General features: G+C 41.3%; 1 protein-coding gene across 4 annotated transcripts; it reads right to left on the bottom strand.

The window, feature by feature from the left end:
- Positions 1-13: 13 nt before the first annotated feature.
- On the bottom strand, positions 14-15,612 carry LOC110973052 (uncharacterized). Of its 4 annotated transcripts, none has more exons than XM_087134074.1 (17): positions 14,896-15,612; positions 14,488-14,573; positions 11,690-11,781; positions 11,129-11,249; positions 10,604-10,683; positions 8,996-9,241; positions 7,752-7,988; positions 7,116-7,394; positions 6,673-6,806; positions 6,016-6,169; positions 5,219-5,503; positions 4,663-4,926; positions 3,843-3,996; positions 3,487-3,620; positions 2,449-2,549; positions 1,827-2,011; positions 14-1,282 (listed from the first exon to the last, which is right to left on the bottom strand). In XM_087134074.1, the coding sequence occupies exons 3-17, from the start codon at positions 11,766-11,768 to the stop codon at positions 1,237-1,239; spliced, it is 2,499 nt and encodes an 832-aa protein (XP_086990200.1). In that variant the 5' UTR covers positions 11,769-11,781; positions 14,488-14,573; positions 14,896-15,612; the 3' UTR covers positions 14-1,236. The 4 variants fall into 4 exon arrangements, with proteins under 4 accessions (XP_086990200.1, XP_086990201.1, XP_022079184.2 ...); XM_087134075.1 differs by having other exon boundaries at positions 11,690-11,775; XM_022223492.2 differs by lacking the exon at positions 14,488-14,573.
- Between the last annotated feature and the right edge of the window lie 55 nt (positions 15,613-15,667).

Genomic DNA, 15,667 nt, shown 5'->3' with positions numbered 1-15,667 from the left:
AGGCTACAAAAAATTCAGCTCCACGGGCAAGGACCACGTTTTATTGGTATCATTGAAGTCAGGAGAATTTTTTCTTTAAATTTTTCTTATAAAATAATGGTATCAAATATGGCATATTTATTTTTTTTTTCAGAATGTAATACAAATGAGTAAAGTTCTGTTTAAAATTTCGGCTTTTCTTGAAATACACTCTAAAAAATCAGTGTTAATTCCTAGCTGGATTATTGGTTGGAAAGCACAGGAAAGTTACTTTGTGAATAGCTCTATAAAAGTAATGATCCACTATTCAAACTGTGGCTGTAGCAATTAAAAACCAAAAATTTCTGTGTAAGTCAGTGTTTATTTGAAAAATGCGTCAATGCAGCCGAATAATACTGAATCTATTTTCAGCGGTGCTGCATTGTTTATTAAACGATTTTACCTGTTTTCAAGAGGTTTTCCTGTGCTCAGCAGCATAGCTATGGGGGGGATGGGGGTGTATGTCCCCCATGAAAAATCGTCGCCCCACTTGCATATCATGTGATTACGATTATGTACATGTATAAATTATGTCCAACATCCAGTCAGCCCCCCCACACACACTTTGGCGTGAAGCCCCCGCTTGCCCCCCCCCCCGTGCTCGGAATCCTGGGTACGCCATTGCCTGTGCTGCATTTCTTAAGGAATTAAACATTCTCTGTTTGACATCATCAGCAATAAACGCAAATCAACGCTTTGTGAAAATATATGATCCAGCTATTACGTCTAACAAGTATTCATTTGTTTTCGTTAATTTAAGCCAACACCACATTTCCGAAAACATAACGTAAAATTAATGAAACTTCAGCAGAATTGTCTAGCATAATATGTATTCTTTGAATTTTTTAAAAAGTGCAGAAAAGAGATTGCGGATTCTGACAAAAAGCCAATACACGTATTACTCAATTTCAGTTTTCCCTCAAGTTATCCAACAAAATCAACTTATCCAACAAAATGGATCACTTGTATGTGATCAGGCTTGCAGCCAAGACTATTTACAATGCCCCAAAGATATGACAAGTCACAAGCAAGTTATGATCAGTTTCAAAATACGTATATTCGGAAAAAGGCTATATGATATGAGTATTTTCTGAAAAAGAAATGTACACACAATGGAAAAGGATTCAGAAAAATGAATATGATTAGTCTCTGTGCATGCTGCGATGCATCTATTTCATTCTTAAAGGTCCATCCTATAGGACTGCGAAAGATCCGGTCCTAAATTTCCGGAGTGGCATATGCGTAGTCGTCTGCTGGATTTGACCTGGATTTAATTCAAAAGAAAAATAAACTATGATTGTCGTAAAAATTCGAACGAGCTATGTAACCCATCTTTAATATCAAGAAAAGTGGACAAATAATTATCCTAGCAAAATCAACACTGGCCCATTGGTCCGAAATGGAAATTAGTGCCTGCAGCCATTCATTTAACGATAACATGCATCTCTGATGAAACATCTGCAGCCGCATAGAGCAAACCACTCATTCTGGAATTTCTTCGAGCAACATTTTGTGTACGCAAGTTGACAGGCACAATTTCTTACGGCATTCTACTTAGCCTAAAGAGCAAAACCGAAATTATACGGTTTGTTTTGAAGTCTCTCTATTCCTCTCACATCTCAAAGCAAATTACCCGTTCTTATATAGCTTGGGTGATACAATGTAATATCGGCTTCTTTATAGTATATATGCTCAAAGAATTACCTTCCAACCCCACTCAACCCTTACCTTTCTCCCTTCCTCAACCCAATCCCCGCAGGCTACCACATCCCTCCGCCCCGCCCCCCTCCCAACAGAGCTGACCGTACCTTGAGACCGGAAGTAAGGGCACAGGGGTCGGATTCTGCTTCTTTCCACTCAGTATCTTGTCAGCCATCATGTCAGCGATGGCAGCATTTTCATACGGACTAGCCTCGGTGCTTGACCGGCCTGGCACCTCTGCCGGTTTGTCCCGTATCGCCGTCTCATACCCTGTAGCGGTATTCATGTCAGCCTATGCAGGGAGCAAAATTAAGCATAAAGAGGTACTGGGCGTCGCACGCGATCTCGCATGCATGCCTGCAGGTTAATGCCGTGGGCCAAGGTTTCTCTGCCTGCGAATGTGATAAAAGCAGGCTTGAAAAAGACAAAGCATAACAGCTAACACACCCATCACGCTTGCATCAAGTAATAGACACTGGAGTGGAAATCTCAATCTCGCGATTTTAAAATGGGAATGCACTTTTAAAGAGCCCTTATTATTTAAGCCAAAACAGTTTATACTCTCGCGCTATTATGATAAAATCTGAAAGATGTCAGCATTTTGAGTCGGGATCTCGGTAATCCTTATGCTTTCTCTATGGGCTATTTCACGCGTCAGATTGTAGCATTTCAGCGGGTCCTGATGAGGCCAATTCTAAGTCACAAGCCAAGTCTTGGGTCGTTGCCTACCTTCAGTCGCCGAAATTTTCGGCATGTGATGACAAGGGCAATGATGAGAAGTAATGCAACCACGCCCAGTGCCACGCCCACAGCTAACGCAATGATATTAACTACGGATCAACAAAATTGAATAAACCGTATGAATTGGCTTTTGGAAAAAGGAACGCTTTCAAAATATTATTTTTGCGCACTTTTTCTACATCTATGACCCCCCGTTAATTTCCTTTACAAAAATCGAAAAGTATTAAATGAACACATCAAAGGGTACACTGTTAAAAAGTTGTGTGAACTGTTAGTAAATAGAGAGAAATAGACAGTAGAATGTGCTGTCTCAAAACAGCAACTTCTGTATTAATGCCATTTGACAACAGAATCTGCTGTTATTTAAGAGACAATTTTATAATTTTAATAGTGTAACAAGGTACTTGAGGGGGCAGAGATGGTGATTATGTGTGAAATGTGGAGCCTTGTTCTCGCATAAAGACCGGTTCATACTTGACACGATAGCGAAAGCATGCGACATAGTGACGTCAGACCAAATAATTCGTGCTGCGAATTTGCAGAAGTTGAGTGCATTTGAACGAATTTCGCTGCAACTATTTCGCGGTGAAGCATTTGCTTTCACACTCGTCTAAATTATTATGAAGCAGCCTTTTCGAAGTAGTTTTTAATTGCCTAGTGAGCTGATCGTTTTAGTAAGCTAAAATACCAGGATGAAGTATGCCCTACGCCACGGTTTACAAATAGTGGCTGCCGAAAAAGGAGTGAGTTTCCGATGGCTGCAGGTTGAAAACATGTTTCTCATAAATACATATAGCCTACTGATGCAAAGTTTCATGCTTTTATAGTGCTAATCAACAACCAGAATTAGAAGCCATAACTGCAGTGTCTAAACGCTTGAGCACAGGTGATACGCGCGCGTTACATGCCTCTTTGACCAATAGGGTATCTCGATTTCAGGGGGGTTCACGCCTGCGAAGAATGTGCGTGTGGTGCCGCCGCAGTAATGATTTGATTATTCCATAACAGCCAATAGTGTCACCGTACGGGGAGGAGCAGGTGCTGGTTTGGTTACTCCGGTCGTCACCATCAGCGTCACGGGGAGGCTCTTCCGGCCATCGTAGACAGACACAACTTCGAAGAAGTACGCGGTCCTTGCAGTCAGGGACTGCGATGTGTGGCTGATTTCAATGTAAATGAAAGAAGCATAGAACTTAGATCTCACCAAAATTGAGAGTTTAAAGACATCTGTGCTAGTTTTAAAGATGATGTAAAATACGATTTTTGTTTGCACCAACGTGGAAATTAGTTGATGCTGCCAAGCAAAATAGAAAAAAAAAACATATTACGGAGGAATGTCAGTGAACGTTTCAAATAAGTTTGCCAGTTAATTGTCCCCATACCTGGTTCCCGACACCTCCGCGGGCTCGTTGCTGTCCCCCGGGGACATATACACTTCATAGAAGGTGACGTCTCCTTCTGCTGGTGGGTCCCACTGCAGGGTGATGGAATCATCCTGTACGTCTGTAGGGCGCAAATTGACCACACGTCCCGGCCCTGCGCGATGCACATTCAAATAAGAGCTGCTTTCAATTCTTATCACTGCCTGTTGTTTGTGCACTCTTTTTTCATACTTTTTATTTTAGAGGCAGGGAAGACGGATTGGACTTAGCGTTTCTTAAAACCAGACTGTTCCATTTAGAGAAATTCAAAATGAATTGTGCTAAATAAATTCATATTTTTTCAATTTCCTTTTTGGGGACGGTGTCAGGCAAAATGCAAAATATCAATCAGCCTAAGAAAAAAAACCCCGTGATTTTAGCACTTCACGGCACTGAAGGAACTAGCTGCATATGGCATTGCATGGCGTGGTCGATGCACCATTATTTTTCCGACTACGTACACCTAGTAGAAAAGGATGAAAATTCTCACCGGGGAGGAGACACTCACTAATACCAAACTGACAAATCCATCAATTGTGGAAAGGGGCATTTGAAGGTACATGTACTCTCAAGAGTGGTTTTTATCCCTTTCTTCATCCCCCTATTTCTTTCCTTATAGTGTTTTCTTTTTTTCCTTTTCATGTTTTCATTTTTTCTCAGAGACGAACCATCTTATGCTGGTCGTACATACACAGTAGCTTGAGCCATGCATTCGAGATTGGTATCTGTGGTCATTTTGGCTTTAGGAAAACTAGGTCTTGCGCATACAGTTTGAACTCACTGGTTTTCTGCGATGCACTGAGCCACAAGCCCAGGTTACTGACGAGTCTGATACTGTACTCCGTGTTTGGCTTCAGTCCCACGAACTGCGCTCTGGCGGGATTCCCTGGGTTGAAGACGGGCAGATAGTTCTCCTCCGCATCCTCCGGTTCGATGTATAGCATGTACGGGTCATTGTCATTCTTGGTATCAGACGTTGCTATCCATGAGATTTCAATAGTTGACTCAGAGCTACTTGTATACAGTTTCGACTCCTCCAAAGAAGCTTTAATAAGACATAAAATGTTTCAATTTCGTGGCACGATATGCACAGGTCAGCTTTTGTAAACTTTGGACAGAGGAATCATGATATTAACATCTGAGACTACCAAATGCGACATTGGTGTCGTCACTCGCTTTGCGTTTGCCTTCGTCGGAAGAGTAAATCGTGCGATGATATGTTCATACTGAGAAGATTTAATGTCAACTATGGCGCTTCTTTATGTCTTGATTTATATCCGTAATAATATGTAGAAAATCACAATTGAAATATCAAAATTTTGATAATTTATACACACCTGTCGCAAAACCCTTAGAAATACCATCACCGAGCAAGCGCATGTCTCCCGACCCTACAACAGCATTCACCATGATGACGTGGGGAACGCCCGACATGAGACCGCCCACAGTCATCCTGTTCGTCCCGTTGGTAACATACCGGTACTGGTACCCCTCAGCGCCTGTTAGCCGTACCCTGTACTGTTGCACGTTCTGTAAGGTCACTCGTGGCCACGACAATTCGAAGGAGGAGGTGGACCTGGTGCCTGGAATCAGTTTCAACTCTCCATCTGGACTATCCGGTTCTAAAACATAATAACATTGGATCACGTGGGAAAATGAGCACAATAAAGACAAAGAATGGGTTGAGATTTATCCGGATAAACAGGGGTGGATCCGGTGTTTTCCAAAGGGGGGGGCGTGATCCAGGATCTTCTAAGGGGGAAGGGGCATGAACTAAAGCAGCAATGGTAAAATGCCCGCGAGCGCTTAGCACAGCGCCCTAATACGGCGTGGGGTCCGGGGTCCGTTTAAGGGATTCTAGGATTGGACTGGATACTTGACGGTCAGGCAGTATGGCCTTCTTTTTCTTATCCATCCCTCTTTTTTTTAAAATTTATTAATTTATTTTTTTGGTGAAAGGGGGGGGGGAATGCGCCCCCACGCCCCGTGCCTCGATCCACTACTGATAAAACACGCGCTCTTCGGAAGAAATCAGATTTATTCGCAGAGCTTTCGAAATTATAACCAGCTAGCCAACTGAATTCTGTAAAAATTGTGCCATCTCTGCACCAGTAATAACGATTCTATGACTCACTTGTCCACTGTTGCGTTGTACCAAGCGTATTGCCGCTCTTGGTTTCAACTGTAATCGTGTACAGCTCACCAGGAAAAAACTGTTCGCAGATTTGTTTGGTGTTGTAGGTGCTGTCTTCACTTTGCACAGTAACGCTATGGGTTTCAGATTCACCCTATGTAGTTCAAAACGTAATCTAACATTAGTCATAATGGGAACTATTTCTTATGCCATTTTGTCATGCACAATGATGTTAAATTGTTTTCCTGTTTTTATTACTATCTGGATATCAACCCTTAAGAAGAAAGAGTGCTCTTTCATGAAATCATGTAAATTGCCATTGACGATAAATACACAAAAGTTGGGCCAGCAGGTACACATTTTCATGCGTATGCAATTTAAAGGAAATTTCCATAAAACATTCCAGACATTGTAGGGGCAGTTTTGTTTATTTCTTGGTCGGAAGGTAAAATGAAAACGCAGTGTGCAATCTGGACTCTATAACGGTCCATTTGGCTCAACGTGGCAGAAAAGGTGAACAGCACGATGACAGTAAGTTTGCAAAAGGGAGGGTAGAAATCCATATTTGGTAAAAGCAGACAACATTTCACCTGGTCAAAATTTTATATGATAGTGCTTATGCGGGGTAGCGAAATATGGGTTATAGCAGTCACAAACCTGGCTTGCTTTCCACGATATAGTGTACTCCTGAACTGTTTGGTTTAGTGGCCTTGTCCAAGTAACATCAAAGCAGGTTTGGTAATTCCGCTCATTAAAAACTCCGGTAACAGACACTTTCAATGGGGGTTGGACTGTGGGAAAGAATGGAGAACCGTTGCAGATTTAAACATCCACTTCTATCATAGTGTCAGCTTTCCATATAGAGCTTAATCGGTTAAAACTGTGCAACTTTCCACTTTCGTATCCTACCACAACCAGCAGAGGGCGTGCCAACAGTTGCAATAATTCCTTTCGGTTTAAAAAATGCCGTCTCAAGATAGTAATTAACTGACCTAGAATGAAAAGTAACAGCGTCTCTGACGAGATTTCATGTAGCATGGACCCTGTCACAGGATATATTTCCAAAACAAAACATACCAACCAATACAGGCTGCACTTACATAACACCACAACGGAGAAGGAACATCCAGTGCTATTTGTATTACCAGCCTCGTCAGTTGCATTATAAGTCACCTCCGTCTCTCCCAGGGGAAACTCATCCCCGGACTGGTGGGAGGACGTCAGCACCTGCGTACCAACGCCGTCGATGTTCCTGGCTGTGGGTTCATTCCAGGTGACTTGAGCCGAGAGGGCCTGTAGCTCCCACCGGACACTGTCGACGTTGATAACCTTGAGTATTGGCCCCGTGGGGCAGGAGGTGAAATACGGGGGGTTTCCGTCTGAGAAAACGAATTATTTTTGATCCTGATGTAATTCACACGGTTTTATAATCAGTTTTCTTCGTTGGTCTCGGAGAACTGTAATTGGGGGTAAATTAATTTTGTGTTTGAATATTTAAACTAGTATTAAAAATGCAGCCATTTGTACACGTGGAAAAGTCAGATATTGGTACAAATAAATAACATCACTGTCTTTCAATTAAAATTTTATTGTAGGTTGATTTCCACACATGTCGGGATCAGTTTACTTTATATCGCAGTTATTTTGTGTGTTTGAAATGAGAGAAGTTAGTGGTTTTGCTAATTTAATAGAGGGACGCATAACAGCAGAATGCATGCTTGATCCTGATTACGTACCGGTAATGATCACTCGAAACGAGCACTGCCTCGTGTTTCCTGAAGTATCTGTAGCTGTGCAGGTCACGTCAGTGGGGCCTATCTGGAAGGCGGTGCCGCTCATTGGGTCGCACCTTGAGCTTGAAATTTGCACGTTATCATTCGAATTGATTTGCAAGTTGACCACGTGCGTTAGTTCTCCAGGATTGGTACTGTCGCGTATATCAGACGGGCATGAAATTGTTGGTAGCACATCGTCTGTGATGAAGAAATAATTATAATCAACTGGTTGCATGGTTCAGTGGCGGATATGGCCAACCGTGCCCCCTCCCACTAGAAAATTCTTTCAATGAGAGAAACGCAACTTTTTTGGTCTTTTCCATTTTCCTTCCTTCCACAAGCGCACATAGGCCTAAAGTCCCAAAATGCGGCACCACTCTCAGAATGGCATACAAGATTACATGAAAAGGTTCCCATCTGTTGCCCCCTATAAACTTTAGCCTCCTCCAGAATTGGTTCTGGATCCGCCCTTACCTTAGCTGCATTTACTGGTCAAAGTAATGACCGCCTTCTGAAGTTAAAATGCAGACATATTTCTTACACTCCTATCCATAAAGCACGCCTATTGCATTCCGAATTCAAATGGCGTTAGCTCAGAATTCTATATGCTGACCGCAAGCACAGAACCCTGGCTTTCAAAACGCAGTGCCGTGGGGCTATATAAACAGAAAGTCGTGGTATTGGGTCGTTATTTAGAACGAAGTTACAATGAAGGGTGTTGTGGTAACGTGAACGAAAACAAGTGGTTAGCCGAGTCGTCTCCTGCCGGCACTCAGTCTGACACACCGTCGGTGGTAACTGTGGCCGTCACGTGCATGGCTCATGGCCGCTTCTTTATTTCATGAAATGAGCCATTTTGAATAAAGACATCTTTTTTAGCTTCGTGTCTAGTTGGTTAATCAAAACATTTGCAAGCAAGGGCCATCGGCTTTTAAAGAATCTTTTACACGAGTGCACAAACCCTGAGCCTGGAGACGAATTTAGGGTAAACCTTTTTACACAGCACACTGAGCAATTCTCGAGATCAGTGAACGGGGTTCAAGAGAAAAGACTTGTTTCTGTACACCCTTGAGAGTCGTGGGGAAATTGACAGGTCCCTTGTCAGGACTTGACAAGATAAATTTCAAATTCTGACACTTTTATTTTAATAGATCCACGAAGAATAGGCAAAACAGCCCTTAAACAGCCCTTGCTGGATTACATACCTTTGACGGTAACAAAGAACGTGCAAGAATTTACGTTGCCAGACACATCGTCCACCCTGCACGTTACCGGAGTCACGCCAAGCGTGAACGCTGAGCCGCTCATTGGGGTGCAACTGGGTTCGTTGTCGACACCAACATTGTCGTTGATCACTATTTCAAATCTATTCCAACTCGACACAGCAGGCTCACCAGCACTCAGTGGTCGAGTTCTATTACTGGGACACATAATCGAGGGTTTCTCGTTGTCTAAATAAGAGGAAGAAGGGGCGACATATCAAACATTTCATTACCATGAAGCATACATTTTCAAAAACAGAGGATCGTATTTGTTTTTTTTTTCAAGCTCGTTTATATGAGATGTGTTTATCAAAGTTCCTTTTTACGAGATGTATAAATAAAACAAACCTTGAAAAAAATTCCTTTAAGTGAACTCTTAGATGTATCTCCTAAAAAGATTCTTTTTGAAAATAGAACTCTTGTCTTTGAAACGAGACTCTTAAAAGCGAACGCGAAAATATCAATCAGTTACTTTTTTTCAAAACAGAAACAATGTTTCGAAAACATTAGAACCTGTAACGGCGATTCTTTACATACATTTACTTCACGTTTTGAAAATGTACATTTCACATAAGAAAAAATACATACTTCATGGTACTAGTGGGCTTTCGTAAAATTGAGAAATGATTCACACCAAACACCTTGTAAATAAGAATATAACAAACCCAAAAAAAGGAAATTTGTGTTACATTATTCAAACATTCTGCTCGTATCTCTTCTGTTACGCAATGATTTTATAACCCTTTAGCCACATAATTTATCTCAATAACATTCATTCCGCGTGTGTATGCTAAAATATTCCATTGAAGTAACAATTATTCCATTCTGTGCTGTTTCAATTTCAAATGAACCAGCAGCAATTTCCTGTTGCATATTACGCACTAAATTACATTATATACCCACTTGATTACATTGTAAGGACTGTTGGTTACTGCAAAGTACAAGTACGGTCTAAAAGGCCGTTTCACACGTCAGGCTAACACTAAAGCAAAGCAAATATTTTAGGCCTACATCGTGGAATGTTTGCAGCGGAATTTGCTTCAGTTAAATTGTGTTCAACATTTGCGAATTCACAGCGTGAATATCTTGATCTGACGTCACAAAGTCTGTCATGAATCGGACACTGCACCAAAGTCCTGCTTCACTGCAGTGAGGTCTAGTCGATGGTGGCAGCCGTGGACAGGAAACTCGCACGACGTCATGACCAATTAGGAAATCTACGGTCTGGCCGGCAACCACCAGTCCGCGGAGTATGACCATCCCCGGAGGAGGAGACTTCAACTCCGCGGCCACATCGGCACATCTTTCTGACAGAGTTCCAGCACATCTTGCTCGCTGCCAGCTGTAAAAGGTCCCTATCACACGACTAGGGCGCCGTCTTCGTGGCGACCCCGACTTAGGCTCAATGCAGCAGGTCGCACAGGTCTTCGATGTCACGTCAAGTCACAAAATCGCATTAATTCTGTTCGCTCTGATTATGAATATTACCGTCCTATTGGTTGTGCATGGATTGATTTAAGATTTTACTGTTAAATACGACATAGCACATACCTGTTACAAGAACAGTGAATGTACAGTTTGTGTTATCTGTTGCATTGTGGCAAGACACGACATTCTCTCCCACCGGAAAGCTACGAAGCAAAGTAAAGAAAAAATCAATCCCTGTGTATATTTTTGATTCATTTTGATGACTGAAACTAGGTCCTCCGGCGTTGTTCAATTTATCAAAATGCATGTGATCTTTGGTGTTTAGCCGGACCCTTTAAAGGCATGTGAATAATTCAGAAAAAAAAATCATTAAAACATCGCAAACTTGCAACGATTTCCGAAATCTGTTATTGTACAGGCAATTTATCAAAATGCGACCAAAATGAATATTTTACCATTTAAATCTTAAGTTATGGAGTGCAGGTGTGTAGTTGGGACAAACAGTTTGCAAGATTTAGGGGAAAATTGATATGATTACCATTCTTGGGCTTATTTCGTTTTGTCTTTCGAAATCCGGATACTTGGGGAATGAGGGTTGAAACTTAATATTCAGCCAATTAAAACTTGAAGGAAGAAAACATCACTTACGTATTGGTACCAGTAATGTTACACGAAAAGTTTTGGGAATCCGCAGGCAGAATAACAGTGGCGAAAGACTGTCCCATGTTTGTGTTCTTTGATATGTCTGCCATACACGTAGCGGCCTCAACTACCAAAAAAGCACAATGCGTCATTCTTTCAGGAACCACCGCTGATTCATTAGATCTTTCCTTATCTGAACTGAGAAGTAAAGAGTACTTATTCCTCTTCTGGGGCTCTGTAATTCTGTAATCCTTAAATCCTCAAATGCCACAGATAAACTGTCATATTGATAAAGGTGATTATTAGAAATCTTCAGGCTGATCCACAGAAATCGAAATACCATTAGGTGCCTTTGATAATGAACAACAACCAATTTATATGCACAAATCAATTAGTGGTTACACAAGACAGCTCTTCGTCAATCTTGGATCAGTGAAAACACTACTTGTGTAAGTCAGGGATTAAATTGATGAATACAATCTATTACAACAACATCTAGTACATTTTTATCAATCTCTAACGACTGTTTTTCGTTTTGTCAACATTTGCTTAAAACTATTAACTCACCTTGGCAAATCGGAACCGTCACCACAAAAGAAAAAGCTATTAAGAGATCGAACGACCTCAATGACATCCCAACGACCATCTTATATCTGTGTCTTGTCAAACATATAACAGAAATGGAATAGAAAATGTTCTTGGTTATTTTCAGACCAGAGCCACCGTTCAGAAGCAATAAGTCAGTCCAAGTCTGCTGAATTTCATACACATACGTTAGTGTTACCTGTATTTAAACTAAGTTGCATTAATATTGGTATACACAGTCCATGAGGAGAGTCCTTATGCATGAATTTCCCACTGTATATGCATTTTCGTGTAATCAGTCACATTGTACCGCGAATGTTGTACTTTTTAATTTTTAAAAATAGTTACTACGAACGACGTTTCCTGGGACTACGGACATAATAATTTCCCAATTTTGTCTGAATTTTCTGAAGTGTATATTTTTCATTTTGATTTAGAACAATTTTTCGAGGATCCCCAAAGACTAAATGTCCCGAATAACGCTTTGTTGCATATTCAATTTCTCCATCATCCCCTCTCCCAAACAAAGTCTATAAAAGGAAGTTACATGAAAAATTTGAAAATGAACGATTGATTTCATTTCTGTCCAGCAAATCTCATCTTTTTGTTCAGATGTAATTAGACCAGCTGGTTAGAGCAAACATTCCATGCAGTGGACCCTTATTTAAATATCAAGGCCTGCATAGCCCGGAAATCCCCTTCCTGCTCCCAATTTTCTTCATGCAGTCATGCTTAGGCCTACATCAAACATTATTTGTGCCGTAATAGCGGCACACATGCAAATGTGGAATACTGTTGGCCAAAGGAGAGTGCACACAATAACCGCACGTGGGTGTACATTACGCTTGAACGCCATTCCTAACATCGTTATAATGCTACACTAATAACAAAACGTCCGAATAAGTTGATTTATTTGATGGGTTTTCTTTCCGACATGTGTCTTATTGTTTGCTTCTCTCTTTTGTCACTTTATTTCCTGACGCAAAATATCCGAGAAATAGGAAGGACAGGTTGAAGTTATAATTAAAGGCCGCCTACAAACCGTGGGGAAAGTTGCACTAGAAATATGGGTGCCAAAATTGGAAAAGTTTGCTTGGAATTCACATCGATGTTCATATAACCTCACATTTATGCACATCAATGAATTACATATTCTTTGTAACAAGGGCAGAAGAACCAACAATATAAAACAAATACCGGTGGCAAATCTTTGGTTCACTGAAGAAAACAAATAAAACTACTGCATATAATCATCAAAGCAAAGGTTGGGCCTACTAAGGCACTGCGCAGTATGGAGTACTTTGTCAATATACGTTCACGTTGCACGTTGTTGGATCGGGAAACTGTCTGAGATATTATGAATCATTGATAAATCAGTTTGGAGAGTTAAATTATTGGAGAAAAGAAGAGAGAAACCCACAGAGCTACGCCAATGCTTGACCACTATCATCGTAAGCTTAAACTTTGATATCGTTCTCCCTTGGTCCCACGTAGTTCTTATCCCAACACTACGGTGGCCCACAACTGTCACGGCAAAAGCAAAAGGGTCACTGCAAAAGCAAAAGCGCCACGGCAAAAGCAAATTTCTCACGACAAAAGGAAAAGGGCCATGGCACACGCATACACGGATTGCAGCAAACCATGGAGTGGAATGCTATTAAGTGTACTGGTCAGTACACCGGTGAGGTGAAGTTGATTATTATTGCATGAACACCATGCGTAAGAGTAAACCATGTTTTGCAGCAACTGCGGACACGACAGAAATGCGAGCAATTTCTGCTCCAACTGTGGACGAGGTTAGCTTTTCGTCATCTTCATTTGTTGTGCTTGATATCTATCTATCTAAGAAGACTCAAGCAATATGGGCTTTGTAGAAGGAACCCCAATGCATTAAATCACTTAAATGACGTTACGGAACGTATAACAAGAAATTATTAATGTGATATTTTTCATGCATGTACATGTGCGTTAGTGCACCCCCACCCATAAACAGAAATGCTTACGTAAAGGGATCAATGTGTGATTTTTCATACAGGCAAATGTGTGATATTTCATGTAAATGTACGTCACTGCTAAATATAGTACAAATAGTTCGTCGGAAGTCAGAAGAAAACTGTGTGGCGTCGTTTTTTGCCTCTTTCTTAGCATAGTTATTAATTAGTACAAAATTATTTTTAAAAAAATTAAAAATGGCTACAGATGGCTTACAACCATTCAGAAAGATATGGAAAATGATAAAAGGTGTACTGGCAGTCACTTACCGCTACCATGCACAATAATGAGAGATACATTTTTATGATACTGCTACTGAGTCCATGCTTTGTAATGTATCGGTGTACCTGCGAGGGTTTTAAATGTTAGGTCGAGTGAACATGTACTGCACTGTCTACCGGTAACGCAGCGCACACTCGCTCTTCATTACATAATAGGCCTACATGTACAGTACTAGACTGAGTCCTAGCCATTTGTTCGGTATGTAGTGGCGTTTGCTTTTCAGTTGCCGTGATGCTTTGCTTTTACCGTGGCGCTTTTGCTTTTGCCGTGGCCCTATTGCTTTGCCGTGAGGACTTTGCATTTGCTGTGGCCCTTTTGCTTTTGCTGCTACCCTTTTGCTTTTGCCGTGAGGGATTTGCTTTTTGCCGTGGGGCTTTTCCTTTTGCCGTGACCCCGTTGATTTTGCCGTGATCCTTTTGTTTTTGCCTTGACAGTTGTGGGCCACCGTACAACACGGATCTGTAACTTGATCTTAACAGTCAGCATCAAGCCAAGAAAGAACGCACCATTGTCATGTACGCCGTTGCATACCACATCGACATTCTGACCTTGGCTGTTGGTTTTCTTATCCTTCCAATGAATAAGGCTTACACTGGAAAACGGAAGAGTCGGTTAGGGTGAGGGAGGTCAAGGGATTTGGATATGGGGCGGGACATGGTGAAAAATGCGTGAAATTTACCGATTTTCTTTGGAATCTTGAATAGTTTCAACAGGTGAACTTACCATTACAATATGTCGACACACTTGTCACAGGAATTAAGCAACCGGACACAAAAGAGCAAACAATAACATGTATACCAACAACACATTCTGATTAAACTACTGAGGTGTTTGTTGTCATTAGGAACGTCCATCGACGGCTATTACAGACTTAAAAATATGGCACAGAAATTTGGAAGATAAAGATAACTCACCAAAGAATACTCCAGACCGTCCAAACTCGAATCCGTAGCTAGTCTTCGCTGTGTATGACAGCGAAGCCAACTGAAATTACACAACCACTGCCACTTGGTTAGAAATTGGACTTGTTAAACTTCCTCATCCACTGCATTACGTGAGCAGTTACTGCAATAAGTTCTCAGTGAGTGATTCCAGTCTGTCATGTACCGTCCGTAGCTCGAAAACAGAGTATTGTTATTCAAACTTTGTCGCGAACTGAAAGGTCACATTCACGGGTGGCTGATCAGACGCTTTTTAGACAGAAAATGGAGTTGTTAAACTTCCTCATAGAACGCATTGCATTAGCAGCTCCTGCATTCTCAGTTAGCCATTTCAGTCAGTTATTACACCGTGCGCAACTCGAAAACAGAGTATTTGTTTACTATGCAAACTGCGTCGCACACTGAAAGTTCACACTCAGAGGCTTTTTAGATACTGAAACGGACTTGGTAAACTTCCTCAGACAATGAATTGCAGTACCAGTTCCTGCATTCGTAGTTAGTCATTTCGCTAATAGTCTGAAATGACTTGCTAACAACGAATCGCTCTCTGATTTCTTTCTGTAAAGTCTCTGGTCAGCCACACGTGAGTATAGGGACTTTCAGTGTGCGACGCGGTTTGAATAACAAATAATCTTTTTTCGAGTTGCCAGCGCGGACAACTTTTACAGGAAATGGACGGTACGATGAATGAAAATTTCGCGTTCGGTTATCAAAACCACGTGGGTCTATAGTTTGCCGTGGAGTT

This window comes from Acanthaster planci, linkage group LG03 (assembly GCF_054643075.1).
Source record: "Acanthaster planci isolate LZ-2023a linkage group LG03, COTS_SCS, whole genome shotgun sequence".
Classification (NCBI taxonomy): domain Eukaryota; kingdom Metazoa; phylum Echinodermata; class Asteroidea; order Valvatida; family Acanthasteridae; genus Acanthaster; species Acanthaster planci.
Note: the sequence above shows the minus strand (reverse complement) of the source record. Positions and strands in the feature narration are given on the sequence as shown.